Genomic DNA, 16,708 nt, shown 5'->3' with positions numbered 1-16,708 from the left:
AATACTTTACAAATTAAGTTATGGGTTAGCATCCTTCAAGAGAAAAAAGTTCCATAACCCTAAGTTAAAGATGTGCTTGCTTTTTTGTTATACTTACAACAAATTTTTTTAGTTCATTTCTGCCATACGCTTTTTACTATTAATTAAAGCAAAGAAACAAAATTTTCCACGACTGCCTATAAAAAGTAACACAGAACTATCCTGGTTCTTACAGAAGTATACTTTCAAAATAGAAAATTAATATTCAATGGGGAAAAGCCACATACTTTTCATAGTTCCATCTTCTTCTTCTTCATCCTCACTGTTTATAACCATGGTCCCCAAGTCAGATTCTAACATCGTGCTGTTATGTTCGATCATGGTCTGCGCCCCTTCACTCATCGTGCTTGTGGCCCGCATCGTGCCCACACTTTCCGAACTAGTCTTCACCATGGTGTGGGAATCCAGCTCATCTTCATCCTGCAAGTAAAATACTGCAATGAAGGAACTTTCCTAAGACAGCTGGATTTCTTAATTCTTAACAATAGTATGAGCATATTATATTTTTAATAATGAAAAATACTTCTATCACTAATTTTAACATAAACATACACATGTTATCCTAAGAGCCAAAGTTATCCAAAATAACCTAAAGTTTTAGGTAATTAGAGCTAAAGAAATGGAAATTGACGAAATAGAAGGCTCCTAGCTGATTTTAAAATAAGTAAGATAGGTAAGTTATCAACAAATGCACAACAAAGAATAAAATAAATAAGAGTACACTAATGACAGAACATGTTATCACTATTGTAACGGCCACAATAATGTTTGTAACGTTATACAAAGGCTATTTGCTTTTTTAAAATTGTGATAAATATACGTAGAATTTACTATTTTAATCATTCTTCAGTGTATTCTTTTGTGGTATTAAGTACAGTCACAGTGTAGTACAATCATCAACTACATCCAGAACTTTTTCATCTTCCCAAATAGAAACTCTGTACCCTTTAAAAAATAAACTCCCAGTACTTGATAACTTCCATTCTACTTTCTGCCACTCTGAATTTACCTATTGTACTTCATATAAGTAGAATCATGAAATAAATGGTGTTTTGTGTTTGGCTTATTTCACTCAGCTTAATGTTTTCAAGGTTTATCCACGTTGTAGCATGTATCAGCATTTCCTTCCTTTAAGACAATAATATTCCACTGTGTAGAGTGTGTATGTGTGTATATTCTGCACCATATGGTAATTCTATTTTTAATTTTTTGAGGAACTGCCAAATTGTTTTCTACAGTGGCTGTACCATTTTACATTCCCACCACGAGTGCACAGTGTTCCCATTTTTCCATGTCCTTGCCAACACTTGTTATTTTCCATTTTTTTTAAATAATAGCCATTGTAAAGGATATGTGGTTTGATGTTTTTTTCCCTAATGACTAGTGATGTTGAGCATCTTTTCATGCACTTATTGGCCATTTGTACTTCTTCCTATATATTATAGATAAATGTCTGTTCAAGTCCTTTGCCTATTTTTGATAAAGGTTGTTTTTTGTTATTTTTGAGTTGCAGAAGCTCATATAAGCATAGTCTGGATATTAATCCCCTATAAAATATATGATGCAAATATTTCCCTTCATTTTACAGGCTGTCTTTTCACTCTCTTGATAGTTTCTTTATGTACAAAACTATTTAACTTTGATAGAGTCCAATTTATCTTTTTTTTTCTCTTGTTGCCGGCACTTTTCTTGTTTCCTAGCCATTAGCTTTTAAATGTAAATTCACAGAATAATCAAGTCAGTAATATAATAACAAAAGATGCTCTTTAGAATGTTCACCAAGAAATAAACTGGAATATGGCCATAAAAATAAACTAACAAATTCTGTTTGACAGACCAAACAATCTGCTATTTTGAAAAGTTAGATCATGTACTGAAATTCATTTATACTTATTCTACTTATTATATTTAAGTAGAAACAAACAAGCATAACCTAGTTTGACAGAGGTTGAAATGCAAATATGGAGAACAGGACATCCATGTTTTCTCAGCTGTTTGATAGCCCTCTTCTTCCTAAATCTACATGATAAAGTAAGCATTATATCTCAAAGTCTTTTGGTCCTCTTTCAGGAGCCTCTCCACTAGAAGACTTCTTCATTCTTACGACTTCACCTATCTAATATGTTGAGGACTCCAAATCCTGAAATTCTCCCTACTTTACTACTTAAATACTGAATGGTGTTTAGACCGCGACATTCCCAAATCAGGTATCATCTCATCCATCTCCTTAGCCCCTCTTGTCTGCCTCCATCCCCAACAACCACAGTAATCTTCACTAGCTATCTGAGGTTTATTCTTCTTAGGTTTATTCTTTGATTCCCTCTACAGTCTACAAGTTCTTCAAAAAATTTTCTCTACTCCATCTCTTCTTTTGCATTCCCACTGGTACTGAGTAAATTCCTCATTACCTCATACCTCGGTTACTACCAGAAAAGCCTCTTAACTGAAGAGTCTCTACCACCCTGACCTTCTAGAATCACACAGATGTTAGTTCAAACCCTGGCTCCAATCACTTATTAGGCACAATACCTGTAGGCAATTTATTTAAACTCCCTGAACTTTAGTTTCTTTCATTGGCGTTATAATGATTCAATGAGAAAAAGTATCCCAAATGCCTGCATACTACTTGGAACAAGGTCAAAGCACACATACTATACCAATCTTTCATGAAAACTATGTGTATCACAATATCTTTCTACTGAAGAATCTATAATACTCCCAGTTCATGCCTGCATGAAAAAAAAAGCTAAACATTTCTGCCTAGATTTTAATGACCTCCATGTTATCTTACTTTATCGGGCAAATTCTATTTTCCCATTGTTCACATATGCTCCAATACAGTCAGGCTGAACTTAACTGAGTCTCCAGCTGCCAAAAACCCATACAATGCTGTGCCCATTAAATCTTCCTCTGTACTCATGTTTTCTTCTCTACCCAGAATATTCTTTCCTCTCTATCCATTTTGACAAATTCTACCTAGTCCTAGATCAAGTATATGTTACCTCATGGCTAATTCAGTCTTTATTAATTATCCTCTTTTCCAGATTTCTGTAGAATTTATAATCTGCATTACACAATTTTGCATTTAAATTTATGATCTCATAACTGTTTTGTAAAATCTTTTATAAATGTAAGAACCTTATGGATAAGAGTGCCTTACAGTACTTCTGAATCTACTAAAGTGTTTCATTTAGTATCCCATATACAGTAAGCATTCATTATATATTTAATTTTTCACAGAATTATGAACTCATTTAATAATTTAAACCCTCATTTTATATCTTAAAATAACTGAGGCCCATAGAACTTAAGAGACTTCCCCAAGGTCACACACCTACTTAAAAGTAGAGCTGGAGGTGTACAAAACAGTGTAATAGACATTTACACCCCTCACAAAGTGATAACCCCCCACCTCCAATCTACTACATCTGAAACTAATAAAATAAAAAAGAAAGTAGAGCTGGAAAAACAAAACAAAACAAACATAGGGCTGGGAATAAGAAAGTAGTTCCTTTATTTATTAGTCCTTTATTCTACTAAGTACATGTACCTTACATTTAAATTTTGATCTACTTGAATGCTTAAGTTAAAGGTATAGGCTTACAGTTTTAACAGCTCATGACACCAGTTCCTACTCCTAAAGAGGCCCATACATATTATTTGGTCCCTCCTAGTCAAAGCCACTATCTTCTCTCACTTGGACAATTAAAACAACCTCCTAAGTTTTTACTGCTTCCATTATTGCCCCCTTTGGTCTCACACACAAAAGGCAGATTGATCCTTTGAAAAGACAAATCACATCATGTTACTTTCCTGCTCAAAACTGTGCTTTTGGCCTCCTATCACACTTAGAATAAAATCTGAAATCTTTATGATGGCCAAATGTGACCTGGCCCAGTAATATCTGCAATTCCATCTTCTATCACATTCCTTCTCACTCATCAAGTTCCAGCCATGCTGGCCTCCTTCGCTATTTCTTGGGCATTCTAAGCATGTTCCTTGTCGAGCCTTTAAATTGGCTAATCTCTCAGCCTGGAACACTCTTCCACATGACAGCTTGATCCTTTACTTAAATCAAGTTTCTCCTCAGATGTCACCTCCTCAGTGAGGCTTTTTCTGATCACCAATCTAGAATTGAAGGCTCCATCATTCTTTTATCCTTCTGTCTTCTTCATAGCCTATTCCTGGCCTCCTCTACCACTAGAACGTAAGCTTAATGAAGACAGAAGACATCTTTTACACTGATGAATCCCCAATGCTTAGAACACCTGCCACAAAGTAGGTCCCTGACAAATATTTATTTAATGAGTGAATCAATTTATATATTCACTTATTGATTCATTCAATGAGCATTTATTATAGTTTTACATGTCAAGGAATGGACTAGGCATTGGGGATACAAAGATGAATTAGAAACAGTTTTGTTCATTTTGTTTTTTTAAGGAGTTTGAGGTTTAAAAGAAACTGATTGACATGTGAATAAATTACAAGGCAATATATGTTAAGTGCTACAAGAAAAGCGTTGGCAAGTACAATGGGAGTACCAAGAGTGGTGCTTCTGACTCTGCCTTTGACAAGTGAAGAAACCCTCACAGAGGAGGTGGCCCTTAAACTGGGTATGGAAGGATGAGTAGACTAGGTATGTTTTATATATATATATAAAGGATGATATATATATATATATATATATATATATATATATATATATATATATGTATGTATAGTGTTTTATATATACTGTGAGTGTGTGTGTGTGTATACACACACACATATATATATAATGTTTTCCCGAAAATAAGACCTAGCTGGACAATCAGCTCTAATACATCTTTTGGAGCAAAAATTAATATAAGACCCGGTCTTATTTTACTGTAATATAAGACTGGGTTTTATATAATAAATATAATATAATGTAATACCCAGTCTTACATTAATTTTTGCTTCAAAAGACGCATTAGAACTGGCTGCCAGGCTAGGTCTTATTTTCGGGGAAGCATGGTACAACAAATAAATGGAGGAGCAAGGATTCTAACTAGGTCATTCTAATTCTAAAGCCCAAGATCTAAGTTCCAATTGGAAAAGCCTTTTTAAAATTATCTACAGCATGTCTTAAGTCTAATTTAATTATATTACAGGTTAGCTAGAGCATGTTTCATTTTTATAAGTTAAGAGATGAAAAAACTGACATATATAAATAAACTGATTTGCAGTGGTCAAAAAGCTAATGATAATAATATTTTTTTTAAAAAAGGTGGGATTTACTTTTCCCAATAGACCCCACTAAGGAGGGAGAGAGAAAAAAATGGATTTTCTATCAGTTCTTTTTAAAAATCTACTGCTGGTTTAATATTTTATCATGGTTGCAACCAATTTATCACCAAAACACTAAATTTATTTTTATATGTGTGAGTCATTTGTCTCTTATCCTTGTAAGATTCAGTGCTATGACCACTATACTTAACAAGAAACGTAACATCTGGTTGGTATGAAATAATACTTTTAGTCTGCCTATAGTTGATATTAAAGTTGAATCTACAAAGGGATAATGAAGGCTGCACCTCTGGATTCACAGAATTGGTTTAGATAATCTATAAAATTAAAAAAACATTGAATCAAGTTTGGAAAGGGTTACTTTTACTGCTTATTAATTTTACTTACATAGTCATTTTGCTAAAGGATGCTAATTTAATTTACAAACTGACAGTAAAAAAAAATAGCAATGAAAAAAGTGGTGAGCACTCAATTCACTGAGAGGATGGCAGCCAAACAGTAATTAACAAAGTAGAGATGGAATGAGAACTAATTTATATGAAATTAGAAAACTCACTTGGTGATGGTGTTAAAAACCTTTTAGTAACACTTTTTATTTGTTAAAAATCATTAACTCTGGGCCAACCTGGTGGCTCAGGTGCTTGGAGCTCCATGCTCCTAACGCCGAAGGCTGCCAGTTCGATTCCCACATGGGCCAGTGGGCTTTCAACCACAAGGTTGATGGTTCAACGCCTCGATTCCCGCAAGGGATGGTGGGCTGCGCCCCCTGCAACTAAGATTGAACATGGCACCTTGAGCTGAGCTGCCTCTGAGCTCCCGGATGGCTCAGTTGGTTGGAGCACATCCTCTCAACCACAAGGTTGCTGGTTCGACTCCCATAAGGGATGGTGGGCTGCACCCCTGCAACTAGCAATGGCAACTGGACCTGGAGGTAAGCTGCGCCCTCTACAAAGATTGAAAGGACTACAACTTGACTTGGAAAAAGTCCTGGGGAAAAAAATCATTAACTCTGAAATTCTTGATATTTTATATTACGTTAAAATTTCATTTGATACTTTTTACATTTTGTAATAAAACACAAATTTATAATGTTTTTCCAATGCTATTCTTCATTTATATGGACTCTGTTATTCCTCACAAAAGAAAAGCAGAAGAAAAACATGTTGATACTTTATAGAAAAAGGTCTGCAGAACAGATGCTTCCCACTGCAGAAAGCAGCCAATTCCAGTAAGGAATACAATAGCATTTTCAATCAGTGGTCATCATGTGCCAGGAATGCAAAACAGAGTACTGATGATAATCCAGGTTATGAATCATAAAATCCACATGGAATACAAATATTTGAAAACATTATTAGGAAATCCTACTCCATTGCTAGGACAGATTTATGCTTATCACAGTCTGAGAAATAATCAGAAACTCTGCATTAGGTATCTTTACATTTGTTATACCTAATGCCATAAAAGATTTTCTAATTATCCAGCTACTATTTGACTGATTTTAAGGATATTTACACGAACATTTTAGAAACCATTTGTCACTTGCAATATTAATGAGATAGTCCAACTATTCCTTAAATACGTATCTAATTGGAAATATTCTAATTATTTTATTTCTTTTCTTAAAATAAATACATCTTTATTGCTAATATAATTATGTAACAGCACATTATCAGTATAGAACAGTGATCTTAATGGCTTTGATTCAACTAGACAATTCTATTAAATATGCATTCTGCTACAGTATGAAAAAAATTATTTTTCAGGAAAGAAATGAATGTGTAAGATACATAAGTGAACCAATTATGCAAAAAGTTGCAATATTATGGTGGTCTAGATTCTTTGAAACCTCTTAGAGATGCTTATTACCTAGGGATGGCACTAACAGCAAACAATAAACAGAGCAAACATACTATGAATGCATAACTGGGTTTTCAATATCCATCGTCTGGGAAATCCTCAATGGCCCCAAACAGAGCTGGGAACCAAAGTGAGAATAAGCTAAATTTGAGCTTAGGGCTGCCTTAGAGGTATGTGATGATAAGGGTGGGGTGAACCAGTGGTATCTATTTTAGTGGATTACAGGGAACAAAAGTTCTCCATAGAACTGACACCCCTGCTCACACTGGGAATCTTGAAGATCTACATCCTCAGTGAAAAGGTAGACAAGAAAAAATGTACTCATAGGCCAAGGGGATGACATGCAAACTTGTCCGTCTCACCTGGGCTATAGGGAAAGCTGGGAAGTGCATGGCGAGGGTGCTTCCTGTAGAACACACAGACACGGGTTTGGACTTCCTAATATTATCCACATGCTCTGGGGAACCCCATGCTGAGAAATTAACCTAATTCAGTGCCAGTATGGAAGCACTCTGGTACCTGATAGAAACAAATGAAAGTCTACCCTAGAGGGACTAATACTCAACCTTCAACCCAGAACTCAATCATTCAGAGATAAAATCCAGCTAAACTTGAGCCCACAATCCAAAAGATAAACAATTAATAAACAAACTACTGAGACTGGGTAGAAATAACAGAATTAACACTCCGTGCTCCTTAGAATTAAGTTAGTCCCCTTAGATAGCTGGATCTTTCTAAGATAAAAATTTCTAGGAGAAAAATTAGAAGTACAGACAGTGGCATTCTAGATTGAAAACAACAACAACAAACAAACAAACACAAAGGTAGAAATATTCTGGCTAGACTGGAAAGCAGTGCGTTTGACTGCATTAAGGGATGGCCTATAGCTTATAGAGTGCTTGAACAGTGGGAGACAGCATAAGTTGCTTGACAGAAGATAGGAACCTCAGGAACTAAAGGATGAATTAGAAAAGGAGAAGACTGGACACAGAGAGAATGAAATCAGATTATTACTGAAATCTGTATTTGAGGTAATTAGAGCCTGTACTAAAAAGGGTCCTATAGAAATAGAATGCCAAATTGAATCTGAAAGAAACTATGAAAGAAGAATAAAAATATTCTAGAAACTTTCTGGACACTCAAATATAATGGATCTAAAATAACTCCCATATTATGAACCTAAGGAGACCAAACTGACTCTAAAGAGAAAATTGTGTAAGATTCTAATTTGAATAGACGAAGACAAAAAACAAAATAGACAATGCCAATTATTTGGAACTCCCCCCCCCCCAATGACTTAATGAAATTTGCTACTTCAGCATATAATGAAGACATTAAAATATAATTATTAATTTGTGGTGAAAGAGTCAAATGAGAAGTCAACAAGGCATGTGCAACACAACTTCAAGGAAATGAGCATAAAATTGGCGGAAAACTGGTAGGAATCTTTTACTTCTCTCCCCGTGCATAATTAAATCAGGAGTCGGTGATTATGCTAACATGCTAACCTGTGACAATAGATAAATTTTCATCATTTCTTGAGGTAAAAAAGGCAAAAATCAAAGGGTACTATTACTGTACATTTGTTTGATGTCTCACATGGAAGAGCCCTATGTACCATTACACTAAAAAATACTCTTTTGTATAGTAAAGTGAAAGTATTGATATGACCCAACAGAGCATTACCTTCAAATCCCACTTCCACATATGGTAAAGGATAGCATTTAAGCCACTGTCCCTGTTATCAATATACCCTGTAGTATCTACTGTTTCTGTGTCACAAGGGAAATGGCCCACAGCAGGATCAACTGGTTAACTCTAGTCTCAATACCACACTCAACCCAACTAAGCTCAGAACTACTGAGAAAACATCAAAAATAATCTCAATGGACACTTGTCTTATTAGGGAGACCACTTCAGGGATGGTGTCGATGCCTGACCACAGTGCTGTACACCTGAAGCTGAAGCTGAATAACAACGAATGTCAACTATAATTTTATATATATATATATATATATATATATATATATATATATATATAACCACAGGATGTGGAGTACAGCGTAGAGAATTGAGTCAATGGAATTCTAACAGCTGTATACGACGTTGGAGGGACAGTAGACTGAGGAAGGAGGGTTATTACTTTGTGAGGGGTGTAAATGTCTATTATATTGTTTTGTACACCTGAAGCTAATTTTAAAAAATGGAAAACGCTGAAGTCATGATGGAAATAAAGTAAACTCCTAAAAAATTAAAAAATAATAATAATAATAATCTCCTTCAACCACCGCCTCAATGCCTGACAGGCTGAAAAAAGTAATAAATTGGTATTCACCAATTAAAAATTACTAAAATTTGAAGTATCTGAAATATGTACAAAGAATGAAATTTCCTCCCATTGTTATGAGTAGGTGGCCCGATTTCACTGCAAAAGCAGCATAAGAACTTACACAGCTGCTGTCTTTGACATACCTGTCTTTAACAAACAGAAACTTCTGCCTTCACAGATCCTAACTGTCTGCATGTTCACAGGCGTGTTTTAAAGTTACATCAAAGCTTTCAGGATCTCTAAAAATCATAAAGGATTTGTTCATCAGTATAACAAGCCTAAATGGTGAGAAGCCGAGTGGGCAGGACTTCAGAGGCTCCATGAAACAAGACTGCACAAGCTCTTGGCATTATATTAAAAGTTTCCAAACAAAAGATTATCTTACGTCCCCTGTGCAAAATACTGATATATAATAGAGTACAATAAAAGTAAAAGCAACCTTAGCCATGACTTTTCTTTTATCTCTCACAGCCAAAAGCATGTCAAAAGATTAACAAAATATAAAGATTATGAAATCTAATATTTTTAAATAAAAGTAACACCTTTAAAAACTGTTGTTACAAGCAGTTTATAAAAAATCCACAAGAGGGCACCAAAGACAAAAGACTAGAACAATTCCATTAATTGGATGTTTACACACATAAAAGGTTCATAAAATAGGTTATTACATTTAGTTTACATTTTATATTACATTTACAAATTTTTATGAAGAAATGATATATCCTCTGAAACAAGGAAAAAGAAAAACCTAATGAGGATACAGAAACATTAAAATTAAAAGACAATTGAGGTCTAGTTAGCTCAGTAAAACAAGAAAAAATAAAAGTTATCAAGATTGCAAAGGAACAAATAAAACTATCTTTAGTCACAGATGACATGATTGTCTGTAGAAAATTTCAAACAATCTACAAAAAATTCCTGGAACTAATATAATAAGCAAGTATAGCAAGGTCACAGACTTTAAGGGCAATACAAAAAATCATTTACTTTCTGTATCCCAGCAATAAGCAATTAAAATTTGGAATTAAAAAAACATTTTGAATAGCACTAAAAGTAAAAGAAATACTTAGGTCTAACAAAATATGTACAGAATCTGTGTGCACTGATGAAAGAAATCAAATATCTTAAAAAACAGAGACATTCGATGTTCATGGATTAGAAGACTCAATACAATTTCTTCCTAACTTAGTATAGATTCAATTTAATCCCAATAAAAATTCCAACAAGCTAACTGTAAACATTGACAAAATAATTCTAAAGATTATATAGAAAGGCAAAATGCCTATGGCAGTTAATAGTGAATAAGAAAAAGTTTGAAGACCCACAGTATCCAATTTTAAGACGTCTATAAAACTACAGTAATCAAGACAAAGAGTAATAATGACAAAAGAATAGATACATGTATCAATGATACATCAATGGAACAGAACAGAGCGCCAAGAAACAAACCCACACAAATACAGTCAACTGATCCTTGCAAAGGGCACAAACACAACTCAATGGAGAAAGGAGAGTCTCTTAAACAAAAGGTGCTGGAACAACTGGACACCCAAATGCCAAAAAATAAAAATAAAATAAAATACCTAGACTAGACACAGATGTCACAACTTTCACAAAAATTAACTCATAATAGATCACCGACCTTAATATAAATGCAAAACTAGAAAACTTCTGGAAGCATAGGATAAAATCTATGTCACCTTGAGTTTGGTGGTAGATAAAACACCAAAAGCAAGAGCTATGGGGAAAAAAAATGGATAGGGGGTATTAAAATTAAAAACTTCTGCTCTGTGAAAGATACTTCAGAGAATGAAAAGACAAGCTACACACTGGAGGAAAATATTTGAAAAACACATATCATATGAAGGACTTGTGTCCAAAATAACCAAAAAACTCTTAAAAATCAACAAGAAAATAAACATAAAACAATTATAAATGGGATAAAGTACTGACCAGATACCTTGACAAAGAAGATAAATAAATGGCAAATAAGCACATAAAAAGATGCCCAACATCTCTGTCATTAGGAATTGCAAATTAAACCAATAATAAAATACCACTTAACACTTATTAGAATGGCTAAAATGCAAAAAACTGATGATATAAATTACTGGTGAAGATGCTTAGCAACAGAAACTCTTACTCATTGTTGGTGGGAATGCAAAACAGTATGATACTGGAAGAGAGTTTGACAGTTTTTTACAAAGCTAAACATACCATAAGATCTACCAATTATGGTCACAGATATTTACACAACTGATTTGAAAATCTATACAAAAACTGGTATGCAAATGTTTATAGCAGCTTTATTCATAATGGCCAAAAACTAGAAGTAGCCAAGATGTCCTTCAATAGGTGAATAAACATACTGTGTACATCCATTCTGTGGATTATTCTTCAGTTTAAAAACATGAGCTATTAAGTCACAAAAAGACATGGATGAACCTTAAATGCATAAATGAAAGAAGCCAGTCTGAAAATGCTACATGTGTAGAATTCCAATTATATGACATTATGGAAAAGCCAAAACTATAGATGGTAAGCAGATGAGTGACTGAAAAGGGTTCATGGATAGAGGGAAGATTAAATAAGTAAAGCATGGGAATCTTTTAGGGTGGTGAAACTATTCTGTATGATACTGCAATGATGGATATGTGACACCATGCATCTGACAAAACCCACAGAACTTTCTACCATAAAGAGTGAAACAATGTATGCAAATTTTAAAAATTCATTTATGTCAGGAGATCCAAGAATGGAATGCAGAATGTAACATATATTAAAAAAAAACTGTATTACAAATGTATGAAAGAACTTCATTGGGGAAAAAAGGTGCTAACCTAAGTTATTTTGGAAGGGAATAAAGTCTGTAAGGCTAAAAACAAAAAGAACTGTACATAAGCACTATGCTCTAGTTGATAAAGCTGTTTCCCATGGGAATATGGGTTAACAATTCTGGAACTACTGTACACGTATACAGGAACTGAAACATTTAGTAATGTTTGGGAGCTAGGTTTCTCACCATTGCAGTGAGGGTTATGCACAAGCAAGGGGAGGCAGAATGATCCATGTGGTAATGAATTAAGAGTCAGATTCACCAGTATGAATTCATGTTTAGCTTATACATAGTTATAAACATGTGTTATACATAAGTTAGTACATACACACATATCTCCTTTCTTTGTCAGATGAGAGGGTCTAAAAGTAACAACATCCTACAATAGCAACCATCACACCTATAGTCCAGATCTTGGTTTCTAACACCACTGTCTAATGAAAGGGACTCGGCTCCTAGGATTTCAGGACTGTGGCAGAAAATATACAAAATGAGCCAAGAGTATCTTATAATGTCAGAGAGTAAGAAAATACTTAAAAAAAAAAAAAACATCAGTGAATAAATGGAGGAATAGATAAATCCGTGTAGAAGACTTCCAAATAATTCACTCGTATATAGATACTCTGCCCTCCACGATGGGAAGCGTAACTCCCACTCCTTTAGTAAGTGCTGTGTATTGTGACTTGCTTCCAAAAGGTACAGTATAGAAAGGGGAAAGAGTCATTTTATTGTGGAAAAATCTGGCAAACACTACCTCAGCCAGGTGATCATGGGTAACATCAACAGTGATAAGCCATGTTGACAGACTTTGTCTGATATTTTGATATAGCAAGAAATATATTTGGTCTTTGTCCCCAGTTTCTGGCACAGAGCTTCTAAAACTGTTATAATTTCCTGATAGGGGTAGGAGGAGCATCTTTTGTGATACATTAAGTCCCTTTCAACCATACCTGAGCTTCTGCTAATAAAGTGACTCTTGGAAGAAGGGGGTTGGTTGCCAGGGGAATCAACCACCGGTAAATTAGAGGGTTGGAACTTTTAGCCCCACCACCCTGACCTCTAGGAAAGGGAGAGGGGCTAGGGATGGAGCATATCACCAGTGGCCAGCGGTTTAATCAACCATGCCTATGTAATAGAACCTCCATATGGTGATGGAAGGAGAACTGACTCTGGTGGTGAACACACAATGTGATATACAGATGATGTATTACAGAATTGTACACTTGAAACCTATGTAACTTTATTAACCATTGTCACCCCAATAAACTTCAATTTGGAAAAAAAAAGAACCTCCATAGAAACCCTACAAAGGGTTACGAGAGCTCCCAGGTTGGTGAATACGCATCGAGGTAGTAGGAGGGTGGCAAGATCAGAGAGAGGACATGGAAGCTCCATACCTAGCCCTGGGCCTTTCTTCCATTTGGCTGTTCTTGAGTTATATCCTTTGTAACAAACCAGTAATAGCAAGTAAAACATTTCCCTGAGTTTTGTGAACTGTTCTAGACAACTATTGAACCAGAAGAGAGTGTTGTGGAAACCTCCTATTTATAGCCAGTTGGTCTTGAGTACAGACTTGTGATGGACATCTGAGGTGCGGGGCAATTTGGTGGGACTGAGTCCTCAACCTGTAGGCTCTGTTCTAAGCCTGGGTAGTTAATGTCCGAAAGAATTAAACTGTAGGATAATTAGTTGGTGTCCGCAGGGAAATGGGTAATTGTTTAGTGTGGAAAAGCTACACAACTGGTATCAGAAGTGTTATGAGTAGAGGAAACAAGTTTTTCCTTTAGTACTCTTGATATAATGTGATGAAACTAGACTTCATCTCTGTGGTCTTCCACCCCAAACCAATAACCAGTGTCATCATTAAGAAAAAAATCAAACAAACCCCAACTGAGGGACATTCTACAAAATACCTAACCAGCATTTCTCAAAGTTCTCAAAGTCATCAAAAACAAGGACAATCTGAGAAACTGACATCAAAAGGAGCCTAAGAAGACGTACTGTGGTACCCTGAATGGATTCTTCCTACACAGAAAAAGAACATTAGGTAAAAACTAAATCTGGATAGAGTATGAACTTTAGTTTAAATATTTATCAATATTGGTTCATTAGTTGTGACAAATGTACCACACTAATAGGTTATTTATTAATAGGGGAAACTGAATGTGGGGGTATATGGAAATTCTCTGTATTATTTTTTTATTTTTATAAACCTAAAACTATTCAAAACTTATAAGTTAATTTAGAAAAAGAAAATGAAGGAAATCCTTCACTTTTTAGTTTGAATAATTATTTATGTCACAAAGCCCAATGCTAGAACCTACACATCACTGGTTTTTATCTACATAAGAATCAGCTAGGGAGCTTTTAAAAAAGTCTGATGCCTGGATTTAAGCTTATATCAACTAAATCAGAAACTTCTCAGAGTAAAAACCAAATACTGTTTGTTTTTTTCTCCAAAAATAATACCCAGGTAGTTTATATGTACAAAGAGAGATCAAATGATCTAGCCATTTGCTGAACATTCTACACATTCATTATATTAAATATCGCAAATCCCAAGGAATCATTTTTCCATTAGGGGTAACTATAGTATACAGACTTTAAGTGATTCAGATATATATATATATATATATATATATACACACACACACATATATACACATATACATATATATACACACATACATATATAGATCACTATATATGAATCACTAAATATATACATATCGTATTGAAAAGAACAGAACTCTACATTCCATTATTTAACCAGAAAATTGTTGGAATCTCTTTTCAGAATAAGATATTTAGAAAATATTTAGTAAATTTCAATATGTACATGCTTTAAAAAAAAAAGAATGTCCTGAAGCATATCCTATTTTTAAAAAGGTATCCTTTATTTGATAAAATGTTTTAAATGCTTATACGACAGAAACAATTAACATAGATTCATTTGCTTTATATCCTACTATGAATGCTCCTTGGTGACAACAAAATATACTTTAAACTTGTACTGAGTAGAAAGAGCAACTCTGTTAGTAGATACTCTTTAAAAAAGTGAACTTTCTACAGCTAATGTAGGTATTTACACTACATACGAACAAATATAGTTATGTTACTTAATCAACTCACACTACAGATTTGGGAATATCTGCCACTAATATCCAGAAAACAAATTCTTTCTTACTATGTAATACAGTTCACCTATCTCAGCACCAAATTTGTATCACATGCTCAGAAATGCCAAAAAAAGATGATCTTTGTCATGTTTAGCAATGCTTAAACTACCAGAAAAACCTTGATATTGGGATTAATCTGCTGCAGAAATCTCTGTTTGCAATTTGTTTAATTTTAAAAATCTGTACAATTACCTCAGCACCTATCAAAACATGTCAGTTTGTCAAGATGTATTCTCATCAGACAAGCTTTTTCTGTAATAGGTATAAAAATCAAATTCATAAGGCACTATTTCCAATCATGTCCTGTACCTTTCTTGAATAAAAAATACTTAAAAAGGTTTGTTTATAATAGTTACCCAGGACACAGATGTATAACACTAAATTTAAAAAAAAAAACAAAAAACGTTATCTTGAAATGGTTATCTATCATATAGTGTTTCCTTTTCAAAAGTCACATTGAGAGTTGATGGAATGTCAATTTAATTTTAGGCCACAAATTTTTCTTCAATTTTAAGAAGCTGAACTATGGAGAATTAAGGTTGGAAAAATTATAACTTGATATTGGTATAATCCATAAATTATCTGAAATTGACACTCACTCAAAATGGAAAAGCAGAATCTACAACGGGCTCAAGTATTAATACTGAATATCCAATATAAATCTCTTATGATACAGCAATTCAATATGGTGAATTTCACAGCTCTAGAATTTTGAAATCAGGGGAATAATTTTGATCTACATTATTTCAAATTATAGCTGTATGAAATTTTTCAATGGTCCAATGACAAACTGGCTCTGGATCATATTAGTCCAGTCACTGGATAAGGACTAATCCAGGGTCAAGACTAAAGATGGCTACTATAAAGGCTGTCAAAGAATACAGGTCCCCTGGGGTAAAAATAAATGCAGAAGTAAAACTTGGCAACACATAATCAAAAAGGAGGAAAATCTCAATGAAACTAACTAGGATATCAAAACATCCAAATTTTCTGCCACATTCTAAAAGGCAGCCAGTCCCCCAGTACCATACCTAGCAGGTTGTGGCCAAATGAATTGCCCAAATCGCCCCCCAAAAACAACCAAGCTTCATTGGTTAAAAGTAACCAAGATGAATTATGAATGAAAATAAGGAGAGACTGCAAAGTAAGAACCTGACTTCACAGATATGGATGTTAAGGCGAGCAATGAATCAG

At 34.3% G+C, this 16,708-nt stretch overlaps 1 protein-coding gene across 1 annotated transcript in view; it reads right to left on the bottom strand.

The window, feature by feature from the left end:
• STK3 (serine/threonine kinase 3) overlaps positions 1–16,708 on the bottom strand; it is a 301,757-nt gene that overhangs the window by 102,240 nt on the left and 182,809 nt on the right. Inside the window, exon 9 of the mRNA XM_019757652.3 lies at positions 267–459. Within this exon, the coding sequence (XP_019613211.1) occupies positions 267–459 (193 nt within the window). The remainder of the gene's footprint in view (positions 1–266; positions 460–16,708) is intronic.

The sequence above is a fragment of the Rhinolophus sinicus genome, chromosome 6, assembly GCF_057876585.1.
Source record: "Rhinolophus sinicus isolate RSI-liver-muscle chromosome 6, RSI-T2T, whole genome shotgun sequence".
NCBI classification, from domain to species: Eukaryota; Metazoa; Chordata; class Mammalia; order Chiroptera; family Rhinolophidae; genus Rhinolophus; species Rhinolophus sinicus.
This window is presented reverse-complemented; position numbering and strand designations above follow the sequence as displayed.